Source organism: Scyliorhinus canicula, chromosome 12 (assembly GCF_902713615.1).
Source record: "Scyliorhinus canicula chromosome 12, sScyCan1.1, whole genome shotgun sequence".
Classification (NCBI taxonomy): domain Eukaryota; kingdom Metazoa; phylum Chordata; class Chondrichthyes; order Carcharhiniformes; family Scyliorhinidae; genus Scyliorhinus; species Scyliorhinus canicula.
The window spans coordinates 14,802,129-14,825,411 of record NC_052157.1 but is presented as its reverse complement, the minus strand read 5'-3'; the positions used below and the strand labels follow the sequence as shown (position 1 = coordinate 14,825,411).

The 23,283-nt window shown below is 47.0% G+C and overlaps 1 protein-coding gene across 4 annotated transcripts in view; it reads left to right on the top strand.

Moving 5' to 3' along the window:
• The window catches only part of LOC119974578 (perilipin-2-like), a 75,860-nt gene that overhangs the window by 5,672 nt on the left and 46,905 nt on the right, over nucleotides 1-23,283 (top strand). For all 4 annotated transcript variants that reach the window (XM_038813601.1, XM_038813603.1, XM_038813602.1 and 1 more), the window contains exons 4-5: nucleotides 6,915-6,997; nucleotides 8,474-8,735. In XM_038813601.1, the coding sequence (XP_038669529.1) occupies nucleotides 6,915-6,997; nucleotides 8,474-8,735 (345 nt within the window). The remainder of the gene's footprint in view (nucleotides 1-6,914; nucleotides 6,998-8,473; nucleotides 8,736-23,283) is intronic.

The following is a 23,283-nucleotide window of genomic DNA, read 5'->3' as shown; positions in this document are numbered from 1 at the left end:
TGGCACAAGGATGGAATCCCAGGAGTAGGATCAGATAGGCTGGATTCGGATCAGGAAAATGGAGGTAAAACATTAGCTAGTGATGTAGAAGATGTATTGATGGACCGAATTACAGGAGAAGCAAAACTTAGAAAGTGTCCAGCAAGGCAAAATGACAGGGCTCAACTATCCATACTTCAAAGCAAGGAGTATCACAAACAGGGTAGATCGGTTAAGGGCAGAGGTAGAGACACATCGCAGCAGGATGTAATTGTTATAACGGAAACCTGGCTAAAGGAGGGGCGAAACTGGCAGCTCAATATCAATGATTATAGAGTCTTCCGACACAATTAGAGTGGGAGGTAAAAAAGGAGGGGGAGTAGTACTCATGGTTAAAGAAGCAATTCCAGCTGTGAGAAGGGATGATATACAAAACGGGTCAACAAATGAGGCTTTATGGGTAGAACTTAGAAATATAAAAGGTAGGGCAGCATGGTGGCCTAGTGGTTAGCACAACCGCCTCACGGCGCTGAGGTCCCAGGTTCGATCCCGGCTCTGGGTCACTGTCCGTGTGGAGTTTGCACATTCTCCCCGTGTCTGCGTGGGTTTCGCCCCCACAACCCAAAAATGTGCAGAGTAGGTGGATTGGCCACGCTAAATTGCCCCTTAATTGGAAAAAATAATTGGCTAATCTAAATTTTTTAAAAAAGAAATATAAAAGGTGCAGTCACACTACTGGGAATATACGACAGACCCCCAAATAGTGAAAAGGAGATTGAAGATCATGGGCTGGACTCTCTGCTCCCCGACGCCAAAATCGCGTTCAGCGAGGGGGGAGGAGAATCCCTGATGACGTCAAAATTGGGGGCTTTTGCGATGTTTTGCCCCCTGAAAAGCGGCATACTCTAGGAGTACGCTGCGCCACGTCTCCCCAGCCTCAGGGCATTGCCTGAGGCCCGTCCCGCGATGTTCCGTCCCCGACCGGCCGAGTACCCGACGGCATGAGACACGTGTGGTCTCACCCGTCGGGAACTCGGCGTGGCGGCTGCAGACTCAGTCCGGCGCCGTCACAGTCAGGGGAGGGCTGATCCGCGGGCAGGGGAGGCTTCATTCGGGGCTGGGGGCACTGTGGGTGGGCGGTCCAGGGCGCGCGAGCGGCTGAAGTGGGGTACTATTTTTGCGGTCTGGGTCTGCGGGCGGTGTTGGCCATGAAGCACGGCACGGCCGCTGCCGGGCGCGCACACAGCCACGGACCCGGCACTGCTCAGGGCCATTTGGGGCAGCACGGTAGCATGGTGGTTAGCATAAATGCTTCACAGCTCCAGGGTCCCAGGTTCGATTCCCAAGCTGGGTCACTGTCTGTGTGGAGTCTGCACGTCCTCCCCGTGTGTGCGTGGGTTTCCTCCGGGTGCTCCGGTTTCCTCCCACAGTCCAAAGATGTGCGGGTTAGGTGGATTGGCCATGATAAATTGCCCGTAGTGTCCTATAAAGTAAGGTTAAGGGAGGGGGGGGGGGGGGGGGGGGGGGGTTGTTGGGTTACGGGTATAGGGTGGATACGTGGGTTTGAGTAGGGTGACCATGGCTCGGCACAACATCGAGGGCCGAAGGGCCTGTTCTGTGCTGTACTGTTCTATGTTCTATGTTCTATATCGGCAGTTAGAGCTGGGAACTCTACGCTACCTCCCTGCTAGCCCCCAGCAAAACGGCGAATCGGTGACTGTTTTGCCCCAGTTTTTCTGGCATAAATCACCACCGTTTTCTCGCCGGCGTGGGAACGTAGTCTCCCAAATGGAGAATCCAGCAGTAAATCTGTAGGCAAATTTCTGTCTATAAGAACAAGAGGACAATAAATTTAGGAGACATTAACTACCCCAATATCAACTGGGGATTCAAACAATATAAGGCGCACTGAGGAAGAAAAATTCACGCAGTGTGTCCAGAAAAATATTTTCAACCAATTAGTGACAAACCCAATGAGCGGAAATGCAATTCTGGACCGAGTCTAGGGGAACGAAGAGGGGCTAATGGGTGAAATGACAGTTGCCGACCATATCGGCGATAGTGATCACAATTCAGTTAGATTCAGTGTTACCATGGAAAAGGAAGAAGTCTTACAACACCAGTTTAAAGTCCAACATGTTTGTTTCAAACACTAGCTTTCGGAGCACTGCTCCTTCCTCAGGTGAATGCTCCGAAAGCTCGTGTTTGAAACAAACATGTTGGACTTTAAACTGGTGTTGTCAGATTTCTTAATGTGCTCACCCCAGCCCAACGCCGGCATCTCCACATCATGGCTACCATGGAAAAGGACAGAGATAAAGCAGGAATAAGTGTTGAACTGGGGGAAGGCAATTTCTGCAGGAATGAGAAGGGACATGGCTGAGGTGGACTGGCCTGCACTGCTAGAGGATAAATCAATGGAAAACCAGTGGGAAGGACTAAAAAGCAATATCCTGAATGTACAAAGTAGACATGTCCCCTCCAAAAATAAGAGCGGTACTGCCAAATCTAGACCCCTCCTGGTTGTCTAGCAGAATACAGGTAAAGATCAAACAGGTGGGGTTATTTGGTTGCGGGGATAGGGTGGAGGTGTGGGCTTAAGTGGGGTGCACGTTCCAAGGGCCGGTGCAGACTCGATGGGCCAAATGGCCTCCTTCTGCACCGGAAAATCTATGAAAATGACAGCGTACAATAGGCACAAAGAACTAAGCACTGCAGATATTCTAGCCGTGTATAGGAAGTGCAGGTACAAAGTCGCAAAGGAAATAAGGAAATCAAAAAGAGGGCATGATGAAAGATTGGTAAATAAAGTTGAAGATAACCCAAAGAATGTTTACCCATATGTTAATGATAAAAGGTTAGTTAAGTTTAAAAAGTGGGACCTATCAGAGATAACGACAGGAATGTGTGTAGAGGTAGAGGCTGTGGGAATGGTTTTAAATGAATATTTTGACTCCGTGTTTAAAAAGGAATGGGATGATGCAGATAGAGTAGTCCAGGAGGAACACTGCGAGATATTGGATGAGATAATCAGGGAAAGAGAGGAAGTAATCAAAGGGTTGGAATCCTTGAAAGTTGGTCAGTCACCAGGACCAGATGGATTGTTTCCGAGGCTACTGAAGGAGGTCAGGGAGGAGGTAGCAAATGCTTTGACGATGATTTTCCAACCCTTACCATATGCAGGGGAGATGCTGGAAGACTGGAGAAATGCAAACATGGTTCTATTGTTTAAAAAGGGGTCAAAGGAAATGCCAAACAACTATAAGCCAATTAGCCTTACGTTGGTGGTGGTTAGTAGAACCAATCCTGAGAAATAGGATTAATTGTCATGTAGAAAAGCATGGACTAGTCAGGGAGGGTCAGCATAGATTTGTTAAAGGAAGATCTTGCCTCACAAATTTGATTGAATTCTTGGAGGAAGTGACAAGAAGGGTTGATAAAGGTAGTGCAGTGGATGCTGTGTACATGGATTTTATCAAGGTATTTGACAAGGTCCCACATGGCCGATTGGTCAACAAAGTAAAAGCCGACTGAATTCTCCAATGGGATCCTCCATTTTGCCGGCAGCGCACTCACGCCCATGGCTTTCCCGACAGCGTGGGGGTACCCACAATGGAAACCCCATTGGCCGGCTGGCGGGATGGAGAATACCGCTGCCGGGGAGGGGGTGGGCGTGGGCGGTGCGCGGCCAATGGGTACGGTGGGACGGAGAATTCTGCCCCATGGGACACAGGGTAATGCAGTCAGCTGGATGAAAAGTTGGCTTAGTAACAGGAAACAAAGGGTAAAGGTCAATGGCTGCCCTTACAATTGGAAAGTTGTTTCAAGCGTTGTTCCAAAGAGCTCGGCCACCTACTGTTTGTGCTTTTGTGTTATTTTCAATGATTTCGACGTGACCGTGTGGGGCACGATTGGGAAATTTGCGGACAACAGATGTTTGGCCGAATGGCGGACAGTGTAGAGGATAGCAATAATCTTCAAAATGATATAGATTGTTTGGTGGCAATAAAGTGGTGGATGGAATTTAACACCGAGAAGTGTGAGGTCATGCATTCAGGAAGATCAAACAGTTATAGGGAGCACATGATACATGATCAATTGCTCAAAGACGAGAGTTGAATACAACTGAGGCTTTATTACACTAAGATGTGTGGCCTCCTACAGCAGCTGGCGAAATGGCTACTGTACGGGGAGCACACATATTTATACTCCGCCTACTGGGCGGAGCCAGCATGGGCTCCCCCCATACCTGTAGTACAGGGCCTTACCATACATACCCTAATATATACAGCAGTGGTTACTACCACAGTACACAATAAATGGGAATGTGCTAACAGAGGGAGATGAAGTGAGAGATCTTGGCATACAAGTACACAGGTCCCTAAAGGCAGCAGTTCGTGTGGACAAGGCTGAAAAGAAAGCATATGGAATGCTCACCTGCATTGGCAGAGGTATAGAATATAAAAGTAAGGATATAATGTTGGAATTGTATAAAACACCGGTGAGGCCACAACTGGAATAATGTGTGCTGTTCTGGTCGCCACATTACAGGAAGGACGTTACTGCTCTGGAGAGAGTGCAGAGGAGGTTAACAACAATGTTGCCAGGGTATACCTGGAAAAGTATAACTACGAGGATAGGTTGAGGTGATTTTCCTTGATAGTTACAAGGAAGCGAGGAAGGATCTAAAGAGAGAGCTGAGACGAGCAAGGAGGGGACATGAGAAATCTTTGGCAGGTAGGATCAAGGAAAACCCAAAAGCTTTCTATAGGTATGTCAGGAATAAAAGAATGACTAGGGTAAGAGTAGGGCCAGTCAAGGACAGTGGTGGGAAGTTGTGTGTGGAGGCTGAGGAGATAAGCGAGATACTAAATGAATACTTTTCGTCAGTATTCACTCAAGAAAAAGATAATATTGTGGAGGAGAATGCTGAGACCCAGGCTATTAGAATAGATGGCATTGAGGTGCGTAGGGAAGAAGTGTTGGAAATTCTGGACAAGGTGAAAATAGATAAGTCCCCGGGGCCGGATGGGATTTATCCTAGGATTCTCTGGGAAGCCAGGGAAGAGATTGCTGAGCCTTTGGCTTTGATTTTTAGGTCATCATTGGCTACAGGAATAGTGCCAGAGGACTGGAGGATAGCAAATGTGGTCCCTTTGTTCAAGAAGGGGAGTAGAGATAACCCCGGTAACTATAGGCCGGTGAGCCTAACGTCTGTGGTGGGTAAGGTCTTGGAGAGGATTATAAAAGATACGATTTATAATCATCTAGATAGGAATAATATGATTAGGGATAGTCAGCATGGTTTTGTGAAGGGTAGGTCGTGCCTCACAAACCTTATCGAGTTCTTTGAGAAGGTGACTGAACAGGTAGACGAGGGTAGAGCAGTTGATGTGGTGTATATGGATTTCAGTAAAGCGTTTGATAAGGTTCCCCACGGTCGGCTATTGCAGAAAATACGGAGGCTGGGGATTGAGGGTGATTTAGAGATGTGGATCAGAAATTGGCTAGTTGAAAGAAGACAGAGAGTGGTAGTTGATGGGAAATGTTCAGAATGGAGTTCAGTTACGAGTGGCGTACCACAAGGATCTGTTCTGGGGCCGTTGCTGTTTGTCATTTTTATAAATGACCTAGAGGAGGGCGCAGAAGGATGGGTGAGTAAATTTGCAGACGACACTAAAGTCGGTGGAGTTGTAGACAGTGCGGAAGGATGTTGCAGGTTACAGAGGGACATAGATAAGCTGCAGACCTGGGCTGAGAGGTGGCAAATGGAGTTTAATGTGGAGAAGTGTGAGGTGATTCACTTTGGAAAGAATAACAGGAATGCGGAATATTTGGCTAATGGTAAAATTCTTGGTAGTGTGGATGAGCAGAGGGATCTCGGTGTCCATGTACATAGATCCCTGAAAGTTGCCACCCAGGTTGATAGGGTTGTGAAGAAGGCCTATGGTGTGTTGGCCTTTATTGGTAGAGGGATTGAGTTCCGGAGCCATGAGGTCATGTTGCAGTTGTACAAAACTCTAGTACGGCCGCATTTGGAGTATTGCGTACAGTTCTGGTCGCCTCATTATAGGAAGGATGTGGAAGCTTTGGAACGGGTGCAGAGGAGATTTACCAGGATGTTGCCTGGTATGGAGGGAAAATCTTATGAGGAAAGGCTGATGGACTTGAGGTTGTTTTCGTTAGAGAGAAGAAGGTTAAGAGGTGACTTAATAGAGGCATACAAAATGATCAGCGGGTTAGATAGGGTGGACAGCGAGAGCCTTCTCCCGCGGATGGAGGTGGCTAGCACGAGGGGACATAGCCTTAAATTGAGGGGTAATAGATATAGGACAGAGGTCAGAGGTGGGTTTTTTACGCAAAGAGTGGTGAGGCCGTGGAATGCCCTACCTGCAACAGTAGTGAACTCGCCAACATTGAGGGCATTTAAAAATTTATTGGATAAGCATATGGATGATGAGGGCATAGTGTAGGTTAGATGGCCTTTAGTTTTTTTTCCATGTCGGTGCAACATCGAGGGCCGAAGGGCCTGTACTGCGCTGTATCGTTCTATGTTCTATGTTCTAAAGAAGGCAGAGGGGTAATTTAATTGAGGTGTACAAAGCTGTGAGGGGAAGAGGTATAGTGGACAGGATAAAATTGTTTACCTTGGTGTTGAATTCTAGAACCGGGGGACGTAAATTCAAGATAAGTGGCAGAAGGTGGGCAGGAGACTTGAGGAAGAAATGTTTTACACAGAGGGTAGTGGGTGTCTGAAGTTTGAACCCACAGCTTATGGCTAAGAGGCAGGCCTGCTGTCCCACAATACCTCTCACCGGGCATATACTTGCTCTATATTGCAGAATAAGAATTACCAAGCATATACATAGTGTTCAAAGAACTTCTGTATTTTGTTGCTCCACGCGTGTGATGACCATGAACATTATGGCTTCTAGTTGCAGGTGCCAATGATTATGCTTGTAAAGGACTTGACCACCTTGAGGCAAAGTTTCCTGTACTTCACCAGGACGCCACAAAGGTGAGTGTCAGCCTTTCATTATCATCACCAGCTTTAGAAGTAAAACCATTGCTGGAAAATTAAAAGGAAGTTGTACAATGCTTTTACTCAAGCTTAAGGCCTCTTCTTTCTCCTGCTCTTTATTTATTTTTTAAAATTTAGATTACCCAATTATTTTTTCCAATTAAGGAGCAATTTAGCGTGGCCAATCCACCTACTCTGCACATTTTTGGGTTGTGGGCGCGAAACCCACACAAACACGGGGAGAATGTGCAAACTCCACACGGACAGTGACCCAGAGCCGGGATCGAACCTGGGACCTCAGCGCCGTGAGGCGGTTGTGCTAACCATTAGGCCACCGTGCTGCCCCTCCTGCTCTTTATTACTGTTGACATTGAGAAGAAAAATACATTTTTGTTAACATAGCGTGGGCTGTTGCGAAAGGAAGATTGCAAGCATGCAGAGATACCAACAGTGCCAATCTCTGGGGAGTTGTAGAAGGTGTTGCACAAAGTCTCTTGCCACAAGGAATCACAAGTAAGATGAGTGTGAAAGGGTTGATGAGTGAAGATTAAACAAATACTGGGAATACGGAATAGTCTTTTTGGCTTCTGTAAAGGTAAAAGATGGATTAATGTTTTGGGAATAGCTAATTTTTCCACCTTTTTTCTCTAGCCGCTGGATTTCTCCGCCTTTTCTGCTTCTCATACTAATTTTTGCAGATGCACCATAGAAAGCATCCTATCTGCTTGCATCACAGCCTGGTATGGCAACTGTTCGGCCCAAGACCGTATGAAACCACAGAGAGTCGTGAACACAGCCCAGTCCATCATGTGAAACCCCCTCCCATCCATTGACTCTGTCTACACCTCCCGCTGCCCTGGGAAAGCGGGCAGCATAATGAAAGACCCCTCCCACCTGGGTTAGTCTCTCTTCCAACCTCTTCCATTGGGCAGGAGATAGAAAAGTCTGAGAACATTCCCTAGCATGTTCAAAACAGCTCCTTCCCCGCTGTTACCAGACTCCTGAATGATCCTCTTATGGACTGAACTGATCTCTCCACACATCTTCTCTACTGAGTAGTACTACACTCAGATGCTTCACCCAATGTCTAGTCTATGTATTTACATTGTGTATTTATCGTATGTCCTATGTTTTTCTTGTGTGGAACGATCTGTCTGGACTGTACGCAGAATAATACTTTTCATTACACGTGAAAAGTGTAATGTGACAATAAATCTAAATCTAGTTTCCAGCAGGTGAACTTCAAAGTGGGTTTGGTTGAGTCTTTCTTGTTCCAGTTTACCTTGTGTTTTTTTATGTGATGAAATCTATAGATTAAGCTCAATGACGAGAGTAGATGGGGCTGCAGTATACCTTTTCAGGTATTTAAAAGGTTGTGTTTTAAGAAGGGCCATTGCCAGGTTGAGGCAACTCATCCAATCAAGGCATTAACTTACAATGTGGCAATTAATATCTGCATTGATACCTTTGCAGATTGCGTGCGATGTGAAAGAAATGGCCATTCGGAGAATGAAAAGCATCAGAGATGAAGTCGCCAGTTCTATCCTTCATGTTTCTGACAAAGCAGCACATGTGGTCACCTGCAGCCTGGAGAAAACAAAAGTCTTAGTTAATGGAAGTGTGACGTCTGCCCTAAGTAGTAAAATTGGGAGATCGCTGACTCATGGAGCTGATGCTGCCTTATCGACATCTGAGGAGCTGGTGGACTCTTACCTGCCAAGAGAAGTTGAAAATAGTAAGAATCCTCCAATTTGCTTTTCACAAAAAAAACTAATTTGCTTGCCATTCCTTTACGTTTGATTTCAAGATTACATGAATTATTCACACCGAGAAGCAAAGTCTGTTGTTGTTGTTTCTCCTGGCGCACCTTGTGGCGCCCAAGGCGGAATTTGCCAGGTTTTGCCTGGATCGTGTCGCTTGCCTGTCACCAGAGGCTGATAGCTTGAGGAGGGGGGGTCACTCTACATCCAGTGTGGCTGTCCAGAAGTCTGTCCCACTCTTAACAAAGGAAGATGGTTGTGGTGGTTGGAGGTCAATCATCTCAGCTCCAGGAGTTCCTCAGGGTAGTGTCCTTGGCCCAACCATCTTCAGCTGCTTCATCAATGCGCTGCCTTCCATCATAAGATCAGAAGTGGGGAACATGTTCAGCACCATTCGTGACTCCTCCAATATTGAAGCTGTCCATGTCCAAATGCAGCATGACCTGGACAATAGCCAGGCTTGGGCTGACAAGTGGCCAGTTACGTTCGTGCCACACAAGTATCAGGCAATGAACATCTCCTACTCGAGAGGATCTAACCATCGCCCTTTAGCATTCAATGGCATTACCATCGATGAATCACCCCCCACCCCCATAATGAACATCCTGGGGGTTAGCATTGATCAGATGCTGAACTGGATGAGCCATATTAATACTGTGGCTACCAGGGCAGGTCAAAGGCTAGGAATCCAATGGTAAATAACTCACCTCCTGACACCCCAGAGCCGGTCCACCATCTACGTGGCACAAGTCAGGGGTGTACTGGAATATTCTCTACTTGGCTGGATGAGTGCAGCTCCAACAACATGCAAGAAGCTCGACACCATCCAGGACAAAGCAGCCCGCTTGATTGCTCCCCGTTCCACAAACGTTCAAACCCTCCACCACCGACGAACAGTGGCAGCCGTGTGTATCATCAACAAGATGCACTGCAGGAACTCACTTAAGGTTCCTTAGACAACACCTTCCAAACCCACGACCACTACCATCTAGAAGGACAAGAGCCGCCGATAGTTGGGAACCCCACCAGCTGGAGGTTCACCTCCAAATCACTCGCCACCCTGACTTGGAAATATATCGCCGTTCCTTCACTGTCGCTGGGACAAAATCTTGGATCACCCTCCCTAACAGCACAGTGGGTGTACACCTGAAAGACTGCAGCAGTTCAAGAAGGCAACTCACCACCACCCTCTGATGGGCAACTAGGGATGGGGAATAAATGCCACCCTAATCAGCGCCGCTCACATCCCATGAAATGAATTTTTTTTAAACTGCCTGTCATTGGTGTGTGCTGGAAGGATTTTGTAGGTTGACACTCCTGTTTTGGCCTTGTTCTGAACAAACCTTCCTTGGCCATCAAGTCCAGGTGTGGGATTTGAACCCAGAGCTTCTGACTCGCAGGTAGGAACACTACCCACTGCACCACAAGACCTCCAGAGAATTCGGGAATAACATTTAAAAGAGAACTGGACAAATGTTTGAAGGGAAAACTTAGCAAACTACAGGGAAAAAGCAGGGTTGTGGTGTTAATTGGATAGCTCTACCAACGAGCCAGCACAGACATTTGGGCTGAATGGCCTCTTTTGGGGCCGCACAAGTGGCGAGCACTGTGGCTTCACAGCGCCTGGGTCCCAGGTTCGATTCTCCGCTGGGTCACCGTCTGTGCGGAGTCTGCAGATTCTCCCCGTGTCTGTGTCGGTTTCCTCCCACAGTCCAAAGACGTGCAGGTTAGGTGGATTGGCCATGGTAAATTGTCCTTAGTGTCCAAAGAAGGTTAGGAGAGGTTATTGGGTTACGGGGATAGGGTGTAAATGAGGACTTCAGTGGGTCGGTGCAGACTAGATGGGCTGAATGGCCTCCTTCTGCACTGTATGTTCTGCGCTTTATCATTCTATGACTTGGTAGCCCTTGGCTACTAGGTGGTTCACCGAGGTGGCTCAGGGTAGTTTTCTTTTTCTCCATGTCGACCGGAAACATGGAAGTATCTACTCTGTGCTGAAAACATTTGAATGGCACCTTGGAAGTATAGGAAATTTATGGACATGAAGCTATAGTTACCATATATTCAATTGAGCACCTTGTACTTTCTGAAGAACACTGGCTTCTTCCTCCTTTGCCAGTCCCTCAGGATTGAGGGTAATTTGCTTCCCCTCCAGTTTGATAAGTTTTGAGATGGCTGATAAGTCCAATGCATAATCTTCAGACTCTGCCACGTGCGAGGTACATGCTGCTTGAAGGGTTGGGTACATTGGGTGTTTGCAGGTCGGTACGCTTCCGATGATACCTTGACTTTACCTCTTGCATGTTCCCGACGGAGTGTCTCGACGTGTTCGGTGATTTCCTCATTCCCCATTTTGATCAACCATTAGCCAGTGTCTCCATGAGTCGATGGGCCAGTTCAACATCTTCAGGGCTCCCTTGAGAACATCCCTAAAATGTTTCCTCTTTTCCCCCTGGAAGTCTCTAGCTGTGATTGACTTCGGAGCAGGGCAATTGCTTCAGGAATCTGGGGCGGAATTCTCTGACCCCCCCGCAGGGTCGGGCAATCGCCTGGGGCCGGCGTAAATCCCGCCCCGGCGTAAATCCCGCCCCCGGAATTCTCCGCCACCCGGGAATCGGCGGGAGCGGGAATCACGCCGCGCCGATCAGCGTGCCCCCAGTGGCGATTCTCCGGCCCGCAATGGGCTGAAGTCCGGCCGCTGACGGGCCTCTCCCGTCGGCGGGAATTGGAGCACCTCTGGTGCCGGCGGGATTGGCGGTGCGAGCGGGCCGGAGAATCGCCGCGGGGGGCACGCCGATCGGGGGGCGGGCCAGTGCCGTGGGGGCACTCTTTTTCTTCCGCCACGGCCTCCACCATGGCGGAGGCGGAAGAGACCCCCACCCCCCCCCCGTGCATGCGCTGGTAGTGACGTCAGCGGCCGCTGATGCACTGGCGCATGCGCGAACCGGCAAAGGCCTTTGGCGCCATTCGGCGTGGCGCCATCCACTCCAGCGCGGGCCTAACCTCCTCCGCACCTTTGGGGAAGCCCGACGCCGGAGTGGTTGGCGCCACTCCACTACGCCGGGACCCCCCCGCCCTGCCGAGTAGGGGAGAATCCCAGCCAGGGTGTGAGGAAATGAACCCTAAATACTGGCTGGAATTCTCTGGCCATTCGTTGTTGGTGGGATCCACTGGTCCTGCCGGCAGCGTACCCCCCCCCCCCCCCCCCCCCCCCCCCGCCTGTGGGTTTCCCGGCGGCATGGGGTGGCTTCAATGAGAATTCCCATTAGCAGGAGCAGAGAGTCCCGCCACCAGTGAACGGCGCGCGCCTCCTCGGGAGCAGAGAATTCGGCCATCCTGGCACTTTGGCAATGCCGTCTGGATGTGCAGGTGGCACTGCCATACTGGCGGTGCCAAGCTGGTCTTTTGTCTGTGCCAGGGATCGGGCCTGGGGTTGCCCTGCCCTTGTGAGGTGGGGTGCGGGGGGCACGAGGACCTCCTTATAGATGATCTGGGACATTGGGGGAATCTGGGCTCGCGCAGGGGGAGGGAGGGACGGGGTCAAGGGAAAAATAGCACCACTCGTTGGAGCGCCACGTTTGGGGCGCCACTTGTCGGAGCTTCTCAGTGCAGGAAATGCAGCTCAGTGCTGCCTCAAGTGGGCGTTCCCCGCTGGGGCCATAATAACAACAAAGTGCAATTCTCACCGGGAAGGACCTCGCTAATCCTGCCCAGAACGGACACTGATTTTAAACAAAAATTAAATTGCACCCAAAGGCTTTTTGGGTCCTGAGAGACACGGGTTACAAAAGGAAGGAAACAAGAATGAATTTGTCAAAAAACAACAGCACTAACCCATTATCGAAAGCCTATGGAAAAGAATAATGGAAATTGTGCAGTGTCGAATCACCGGGGATGAGTATTTGTGGTCGGAGATGCTGGGGCATTACGTTCAGAATTTTAACGATGCCAATGAGGAAAATGGTGAACAATTCCACAGCAGCGAGAGGCACATTGAACATGAAATACACACAGAATTTTTAAAAATTCATTTATTTTAAAAGGCTGTACTTGGAATATAACTATTACTGAAACACTAAACGCAAGTTAGTTTCTTAAATACAGGGAAATATCACTGGACATGCGGTGGGAAATAAAATGAAACGAAAATCGCTTACTGTCACAAGTGGGCTTCAGATGAGGTTCCTGTGAAAAGCCCCTCGTCGCCACATTTCGGCATCTTGGAATTGAACCGTGCTGCTGGCCTGCCTTGGTCTGCTTTAAAAGCCAGCTCTTTAGCCCTGTGCTAAACCAGCCCCAGATGGGGATTGGAATTGGAGCGGTAAACTGGAGTGTGTATTTGATCAGCCGCCTGGTCTGTGTCTGGTGTAACATTCCAAGATAATACACATTTTAAGCAATATAAATGAAGCCGTTTGCGTTGTGCGAAATTCCAGCATTCTGCAACATTGTGTTGAGTGATGACTTGTTGCAAGATCAAAAATGATCCATAACGTATAAATATATATTGGTTTCAGTAATCTTCGCATTTGAATCCTTCTTTAGCTGATCTGAGTGAGTAGCATAAATTGGTGCCACATCGATAGAAATATTGTGCTGGTTGTTCAAAATGGGATGTCTTTGCAAAACAATTTAAATGCTGATCTGTCCAAAGCCTCCAGTGATTGCATAGAGGATCATTCACTTCAACAGGGAGCCACTGGAAAGGACTAGGTAAAGGACAGAAAAAATACTATCATTGAATGAAAGATAAACTGGTGTTCCTACTCTTAAAAGAACACAAAAGTTCTGATGTGCTTTATCCAAAATTGGGGTAGACTTCTGAAGGAGTTGAGCTCGTGAAATAGCGTCGAGCGTGATGCTGGTTAATGTAATAGAATGCCATCCGTACTGTAAATATTGTCTCACTTTTGAAGCGTTTGAAAGGAATTTGTGGTATTTTGTCTTGAAAGTGTCTCTTTAAGAAATTTGTTTGTCTTATCACATGGCTTCAGTGATGTCATTGTGCGGGTGGTGCTGGGCTGTGGCTCTGGGATTTGGTTTTATTTTCTCTTTGGTTTGGGGCTTGTTTGTGGCTTTCGTTTTCACATTTGGCTGCTGTACTCAGAAAGAGAAGTATCTTAGCCAGTCTCTCTATCTTCTTTTTAAAAGCTGTTCCAGACTGCTTGATAACTTGAAAAGAAATAATTGCTTTCTGGAAGGAATTCAAACCTGTTTTGGAAACGGAACAAGAGCATTCATACCAGGTCTTGAATGCTGTATGCTGGGCCACACCTTTTGAAAAGGGGTACTGGTTTATGGGATCTTGTTATTAAATTAGAACAGTTAAAGAGGGGAATTTATTAAGGGTTATACATAGATTACTGTAGCTGTGTGGGGTATTTATGTTGGAGTTGATAAAAATGCTTACTGTGTTTGTTTATAAAAATGTTAGCCATGATGTGGAGATGCCGGCGTTGGACTGGGGTGAGCACAGTAAGAAGTCTTACAACACCAGGTTAAAGTCCAACAGGTTTGTTTCAAACACGAGCTTTCGGAGCACGGCTCCTTCTTCAGGTGAATGGAAAGGCTTGTTCCAGAAATGTTTATATAGACACAGTCAGAGATGCCCCGGAATGCGAGCACCTGCAGGCAATCAAATCTTCTTACTATAAAAATGTTAACTAACTTCGTAGAATAAAGCTTGCTTTTCATTAACAGTGCTTAAGGCCTCTGTTGAATAACACCTGAAAGACAGGGGGCGCGATTCTCCGCTCCCCACGCCGGGTGGGAGAATCGCGGGAGGGCCCCCCGACAAATTTCACGCTCCCCCTGGAGAACGGCGATTCTCCAATCCGGATGGGCCAAGCGGCCTGCCATTCGCGGCTGTTTCACGACGGCGGCAAATACACCTGGTTGCTGCTGTCGTGAAACGGGAGTGAGAAGCCCGTTTGGGGCTTGTAGGTGGCCTAGCAAGGAAAGAGCACCACGACTGTGCTCGGAAGGGGACAGGCCCGCGATTGGTGCCCACCGATCGTCGGGCCGGCGTCCAAATCGGACGCACTATTTCCCCTCCGCCGCCCCGCAAGATCAAGTCGCCACGTCTTGCGGGGCGGCTGAGGGGAAAGACGGCCACTGCGCATGCGCGGGTCCGTGCCGTCAGCGTCATGACGTCAGCAGCGCATGCGCGGGTTGGAGCCGGCCAACCTGCGCATGCGCAGCTGACGTCATTAGGCGCGCCGGCCACGTCATTCTTGGCACGACGCCCCCGCGGTCGAGAGTTACGGAGCGCCGCTCCTAGCCCCGCCGGGAGGGGAGAATAGGGAGCGAGGAGCGGCCTCCGAGGCCGTCGTGAAACTCGGCCGAGTTCACGATGGCCCTCCCTGTTTTTCCCAGGAGCGGAGAATTCCGCCTAGGCCCTTGTGCTCATCGTAACCAAAATTGATATAACAGTTGAAGGTCAGGTGAACTCCATGATATACTTTGAAGTTTTCTAAACCCTGGCCTATAACAATAGACAGATGATGTTGAGGTAGAATAATGACCAGATCATGCTGAATGGCGTTGCCGAATGTTCCTATCTGGTAAATGTAACACTTCAGATAGGGGAAGCATTAAATGGATATTTTTCGTCAGTGTTTACACTGGAGAAAGACAATGTTGTCGAGGAGAACACTCCGGTTCAGTCGACCAAGCTAGATGGAATTGAGGTTCAAAAGGAGGAGGTGTTAGCAATTTTAGAAAATGTCAAAATAGATAAGTCCCCTGGGCCAGATGGGATTTATCCTAGGATTCTCTGGGAAGCCAGGGAGGAGATTGCAGAGCCTTTGTCCTTGATCTTTATGTCGTCTTTGTCGACAGGAATAGTGCCGGAAGACTGGAGGATAGCAAATGTTGTCCCCTTGTTCAAGAAGGGGAGTAGAGACAACCCTGGTAATTATAGACCTGTGAGCCTTACTTCGGTTGTGGGTAAAATGTTGGAAAAGGTTATAAGAGATAGGGTTGATAATCATCTTGAAAAGAACAAGTTGATTAGCGATACTCAACACGGTTTTGTGAAGGGTAGGTCATGTCTCACAAACCTTATTGAGTTTTTTGAGAAGGTGACCAAACAGGTGGATCAGGGTAAAGCTGTTGATGTGGTGTATATGGATTTCAGTAAGGCGTTTGATAAGGTTCCCCATGGTAGGCTATTGCAGAAAATAAGGAAGTATGGAATTGAAGGTGATTTAGCGGTTTGGATCAGAAATTCTCTAGCTGTAAGAAGACAGAGGGTGCTGGTTGATGGCAAATGTTCATCCTGGAGTTCAGTTACTAGTGGTGTACCGCAAGGATCTGTTTTGGGGCCACTGCTGTTTGTCATTTTTATAAATGACCTGGAAGAGGGTGTAGAAGGATGGGTTAGTAAATTTGCAGATGACACGAAGGTCGGTGGAGTTGTGGATAGTGCTGAAGGATGTTATAGGATACAGAGGGACATAGATAAGCTGCAGAGCTGGGCTGAGAGGTGGCAGATGGAGTTTAATGCGGAAAAGTGTGAGGTGGTTCACTTTGGAAGGAGTAACAGGAATGCAGAGTACTGGGCTAATGGCAAGATTCTTGGTAGTGTAGATGAACAGAGAGATCTCGGCATCCAGGTACATAAATCCCTGAAAGTTGCCACCCAGGTTAATAGGGCTGTTAAGAAGGCATATGGTGTGCTGGCCTTTATCAGTAGGGGGATTGAGTTTCGGAGCCACAAGGTCATGCTGCAGCTGTACATAACTCTGGTGCGGCCACACCTGGAGTACTGCGTGCAGTTCTGGTCACCACATTATAGGAAGGATGTGGAAGCTTTGGAAAGGGTTCAGAGGAGATTTACTAGAATGTTGCCTGGTATGGAGGGAAGGTCTTACGAGGAAAGGCTCAGGGAATTGAGGTTGTTTTCGTTAGAGAGGAGAAGGCTGAGAGGTGACTTAATAGAGACATATAAGATAGTCAGAGCGTTAGATAGGGTGGACAGTGAGAGTCTTTTTCCTCGGATGGTGATGACCAACACGAGGGGACATAGCTTTAAATTGAGGGGTGATAGATATAGGACAGATGTCAGAGGCAGTTTCTTTACTCAGAGAGTAGTAGGGGTGTGGAACGCCCTGCCTGCAACAGTAGTAGACTCGCCAACTTTAAGGGCATTTAAGTGGTCACTGGATAGACATAGGGATGAAAATGGAATAGTGTAGGTCAGATAGGCTTCAGATGGTTTCACAGGTCGGCGCAACATCGAGGGCCGAAGGGCCCGTACTGCGCTGTAGTGTTCTATGTTCTATGTTCACATGCATCTGTGCCTTTTGAACCTTATTCTCAAACCTTGGAAGCAAAAACAAATCCTTTGAGCTTCCAGGAGAGGGTGTTGTCTTCTAGGAATGAAGCCGTTTATATTTTGTGAAATTCCAGCATTCTGCAACATTGTGTTGAATGGTGACATGCTGCAGGATTCAAAATAATCCATAACGTATAAATATATATTGGTTTCAGTAAGCTTCAACTCTTTGCTGATCCACGTGGGTAGTATAAATTATTCCTGTAGATGTGACACCATTGTGCAGGTTGTTCAAAGCAGGACGTCTTTGTAAAACAATTTAAATGCTGATCTGTCTAAAGCCCCCTATCTATATTGACTAATTGATTTTTATCTGAACACAAATGTCACTTGATCTGAGAGATACCAGCTCTTGCATTACGTGTGAGCAAAATGAGTATTCAGCATTCAAATCATTCCCCTTGCAACTTTTGTCAAGTGGCATTTCAAGTATTGTTGAGAAATGTCAACTTAACCAGCCCTTGGTGGAGACCAAGGGTGACATTACATTTGGATTTGTTTATTGTCACGTGTATCAAGGCATGTCGTGTTCCAGTGTTTTCTCCAGTGGGCTGCACGGTAGCACAATGGTTAGCACTGTTGTTTCACAGCGCCAGGGCCCCAGGTTCAATTCCAGGCGGGGGTCACTGTCTGTGTGGAGTCAGCACGTTCTCCCTGTGTCTGCGAGGGTTTCCTCCGGGTGCTCCAGTTTCGTCCCACAAGTTCTGAAAGACATGCTTGTTAGGTGGATTGGACATTCTGAATTCTCTCTCCGTGTACCCGAACAGCTGCTGGAATGTGGCGACTAGGGGCTTTTCACAGTAACTTCATTGCAGTGTTAATGTAAGCCTACTTGTGACAATAATAAAGATTATTATTATATAGTTATAGAGTTTGACCATCCGGGTCATAGTGTGACACTATAAACAACTACCAAGGGATGGAGCAACCAGGAGGAGATGACCTATAGGAACAGTGGGGAGAGAAACCATTGGGAATGTAAAAGATGGAGCTTCCATTTAAATTTACAGTCAGTTCTTGACTTTAGGATTTTATGAAGGACAAACTTAGTGGACACATGATTTTAGGCTCAACCACAAGCATGTTTATGAATTAAAAAACACTCCTAATGTCCTAATACAGGAGCTCCAAACTAGTGTCAGGATGCCACGCAACACTAAAAACCTCCACTAAAAATACCACAGGCAGAACCCCACGTTTTAGCCCAAATGTTAACTGGTTCAACTTGAGCCCCCTCAGGATTTAGTTGCCACACTTAAACTATCCTTAACCTCGGTCCCACTTTCCCTCCGATCTGGCTGATATCACTCCCACATGGTTGGGCTTTGCAGTGTGAGCTGTAGGTCCGTTAATCGGGTTGACCGTTCCTGATCTCCTTAGTGACTGCAGTGCCAGATCCTATGGTCTTGGCTCTTTTATTGAAAACTCTATCGGAAATATCAAAGTATATTTCCTGGAGACATTTTGTTTGGATGGTCAGTGCTTAGCACCTTTTTCATCTCTCTTCGCCTGGTTTCTGCCTTGGTCTGGCCAAACCCATTCGTCGCGATGCTCTTTCCATGCCCAAAGCAATAGACCCTATTCAGGTGTAACATCTCTGGCTCCTACGTTGATATGTATATGATACAGATTCACCTGAGGAAGAATCTGTGCTCCAAAAGCTAGTGATTCCAAACAAACCTGTTGGACTTTAACCTGGTGTAGTAAGATTTCTTACTGTGCCCATCCCAATCCAACGCCGGCATCTCCACATCATGTATATGATAAAGCCTATTGCCCGTTTGCTGTTGGCAGTGTTTGCTTGTATAACAGTTGTTGTATGGGGCCATCAGCTCTGATGATCTCCCAGTTCTATAACTGGATTGCCTGATGGCCACTGTTTTGTCTTTGAGATGGGAATATCCCAATGACTTTACAGAATATCAATTTGGTGTCGGTATTGGCATGTTTTGAAGAGGCAGAGAATTCTAGAATCCCTATAGTGCAGAAAGAGGCCATTTGGCCCATTGAGTCTGCACCAACCCTCCGATAGAGCACCCTATCTAGGCCCACTCCCCCACCTTATCCCCGTAATCTCACCTAACCTTTGACAGTAAGGGGAAATATAGCATGGCCAATCCATCTAACCTACACATCTTTGGACCAAGGGAGGAAACCGGAGGAAACCCACATAGACACGGGGAGAATGTACAAACTCCACACAGTCACCCAGGCTCCGAATCGAACCTGGGTCCCTGGCACTGTGAGGCAGCAGTGCTAACCACTGTCTGGTCCCAGTAATCCCTACAGTGCAACCTGCCTCTGTATGTTGAGATTTGGCCATTTTGTTGGCCTTTTTATATCCATGAAGCTTTTGGGGTTTCATATTTAACAATTCCAGTTGGAGGAGGTTCTGATCCTACAGGACGATGAAGAAGAGGCTTCAGGCAGCAAATGTACTGACAGTTCAGCTGGTGAGAGCTCTGGAGAAGCCTTAGAGAGCTGAAGAGACAGCAGGAGGTTGATGATTCCGTGCCGTAGGTTGTTGGTGTAGTACAATGGGTTAATAGAATAGTCATGGTGAAGAATTAGCGATGTATACCATGATATAGCAGTGGTTATCAGCAGCCATATGCTAGATACTCTGTCCAGCAAATGGACTAGTCTGTATTCATGCGAGATGTGCCTACCATGAGCTCGCCCTATTTATAGTGTAAATAAAGCAGTATGAAGTATTTACTTGAGTCACGCCGGACTTACTCGAGATGTATTACAATCCCAGACAGGATGCCAACAGCGGCTATGATACTGGACAGAAACCCCAATATTTAATTTTAATTTTGTAATGACTGTGAGGAAAGGATACTTTGCTCGAGAGTGATTTCATGAAGAATTAGGGATATGGTATATTAAAACAAACTTTATTACTCACACATGCCTTACAGAGTTATTCTATGAGAAATAAATCTCTTGACAAGCTGTTTCAACTGGCTTGTTTCAGCTCCCCCTTGTCCTCCGACAAGTCTGCACTGTTTAAATAGAGTTCATCTCTTTTAACTAACCTACAGTAAGAACAATCTGCCATACTTGATCTCCGTTTAAGCCAGACTCAGAACTGATACTGAAAGTGCTTTCTCATAACGCCTGATGCCTTAGCTCCACCCAGCAATTACATCACCTGACCAAGCTGAAAACTAATTAACTTCCCAGAGATTCCCCTTAAGCAAAACAAAATTGCATTAGCTCAAGTTTTTATAATGGTTAATTGCACCTCAAGCTCCTAAAAGCTTTGTTGTCTTTCAGACCAAGATTATTTTTTAAATGTGACCGCAGCAGTCAAACGCACTCTAACCCAAGCTTTTAACCCTTCACCGAATTCTTATAGGATTTAAGATACATTGGATTATATTCATCACTGATGCGATAGACCACATGGCCAACCCACAAACATTTGAGCAAATTTGGAGCAGTTATGTCTGCTTGGCATGTTGGTGCTGGTATTCAGTCTCTGGAAGCCAGTGGAATGTAATCTCAGGAGAAGAGATTTATCCCTCAGTGGGTGAGCAGTGGTTGAAGCAATCCGAGTCAAAGTGACTTTTGGAGTAAATTCAGAGTCTAAATCTTGGAAAGTGAAGACTGGCAATCTCTCATGAGAACACGAGGGAGACAGAGTAGAGAGTGTGGCACTCACAGTGGACACTGATGTCAGGGTGGGTTACTGAGAATTGAGTGAGATATGTCTTGGGCACATCTGCCATTTATTGTGCAGTTTGGTGTGTTCGACCGTAGTTTGCCTGTTATATCATATTAGTCATGGTAATTCTGAATATGCAATGGGTCTGAATAGATCCTAGCCCGTAACTTCCTGGCCCCAGGGCAGTGTAACTGGTTGCGCTGGGGAACGCGATGGACGTTCCCAGGCAAGGATTGTCCGACAAATACCCGGGAAATTCAAACTTGCGATAATGTTCTTTGGATGGTTGCATCAAACCAAAACAAAGTACAATTGAACTACTTCTAGCTTCTGGGTAACTATAACACTGGTCTAACAATCCTGTCCACTTATAAACATATCTTCTCCCTGGTTGCTCAGAAGTGACTGAACCTTTAAACGTAACTGATGGATGGCAGCCAGCGTCGTTTAAAATAAAAAGGGTGTGCCCTCCTGACCTCTGACCCTGCAGCCCTGGACAGAAGGCCTCAGGAATACACTATACAGCTCTCGCCCGGCCTGAGTCGGAAGGTTGGGTGAGAAGAGTGGGTAGATTTCCAGGTGAGGAGCCTCGAAACGGGGTGGCGATCCGTCTCAGTTGCTACTCCACCAGACGTTATGGGCCCATTGGAAATTGCTTTACTTTTCTGACTTTGTATATTAAAGTTTATTTTGGTTTGTTTAAAACCATGGAATCTTGTGGATTTATTCTATTAGTTTGAAATTCCAGTTAGCTACTTTGTCTACTTTGAGCAATACATTACTGGTCCATAAACTGGGTCATAACAGTACGCAGCTGAGATCTGGAATACACCACCTGAAAGGGTGGTGGAGGCGGATTCAATTGTGACATACAAAAAAAAATTCGATAAGTATATGAAGAGATGGGGGGAGCTTGCAGAGTTATGGAGAAAGGATGGGAGTGTAGAATCAACTAAATTGCCTTTGCAGAAATGACAACAATTGAATGACCTCCTTATGTGCACTAATACTTTAGGGCGATAGGGATCCACCATGTGACTCCAGAGATCCGGCAATTGGTAGTAACCCGTACTGGAGGGCAGTCGCACTAGAAGTAGCTCCATGGGAATTCACTGAATTCACTCATTCATTGCCATTTGTATTATAGTTCGTCAGTTATCTTTCCACATGTTCATCTTGTTAGTTAATAAACTATCTTACTAGTTAAAGAACTAGAAGTTCTGTGTGCATCTTTACTACGGCCACAACACAGAACATAACCAATTGCGTGAATGTTTGCAAAGTTTTGGTTCAGATTTACTATCTATACGGTAGACCTTGCATTACAAAATCTGGGCAGCACGGTAGTGTAGTGGTTAGCACAGTTGCTTCATAGCTTGAGAGTCCCATGTTCGATTCCCGGCTTGGTCACTGTCTGTGTGCAGCCTGCATGTTCTCCCCGTGTAGGTTTCCTCCGGATGCTCCAGTTTCCTCCCACAGTCCAAAGATGTGCAGGTTAGGTGGATTGGCCATTCTAAATTGCCCTTAGTGTCCAAAAATGTTAGGTTGGCTTACGAGGATAAAGAGAATAAAATGGATAGAGTGGACGTGTGGGGCATATACGTAGGGTGCTCTTTCCAAGATCCGGTGCAGATACGATGGGCTGAATGGCCTCCTTCTACACTGTAAATTCTATGAAATCTATGAAAACCTAGGCTAGCCATAGTGTTCAAAGACTATGTTGCTTTTCCATTTGTCAACTCATGCACCCTACCTCCTCCCTATTAATAATAATATAATAATTGCTTATTGTCACAAGTAGGCTTCAATGAAGTGACTGTGAAAAGCTCCTAGTCGCCACATTCCGGCACCTGTTCGGGGAGGCCGATACGGGAATTGAACCCGCCCTATTTAGCCAGTGTGCTAAACCAGCCCCTATTAACATTTGTCACACCTATAATATGTTAGATTGCTTTATTAACATACAAATTAACTACATAGTTTGGCTCCTGGATGCATTCGGATGTCTGGATAAAGAGCGTCTCCAGTCAAAGACACCAGTGGATGATTACACTGGGACAACCCTGGCACAAAAGTGCTAACTGACATTTTTGATTAGTTTTCTTTTACTCAGTGGTGGGGGAGGGGGAAACGGGGACGGTGCAAACTCCAGATATCTCTGCACTGTGCAGAAATGAATGCCATTAACTGTTCAGTCACTGTGCAGTGTGGTAGGCTGTGTGATTTGGGCAGTACGGTAGCACATGTGGATAGCACTGTGGCTTCACAGCGCCAGGGTCCCAAGTTCGATTCCCCGCTGGGTCACTGTCTGTGCAGAGTCTGCACATTCTCCCTGTGTCTGCGTGGGTTTCCTCCGGGTGCTCCGGTTTCCTCCCACAGTACAAAGACGTGCAGGTTAGGTGAATTGGCGATGCTAAATTGTCCTTCATGTCCAAAAAAAAAAGGTTGGGAGAAGGGGTTATTGCGTTACGGGTATAGGGTGGAAGTGAGGGCTCAAGTGGGTCGGTGCAGA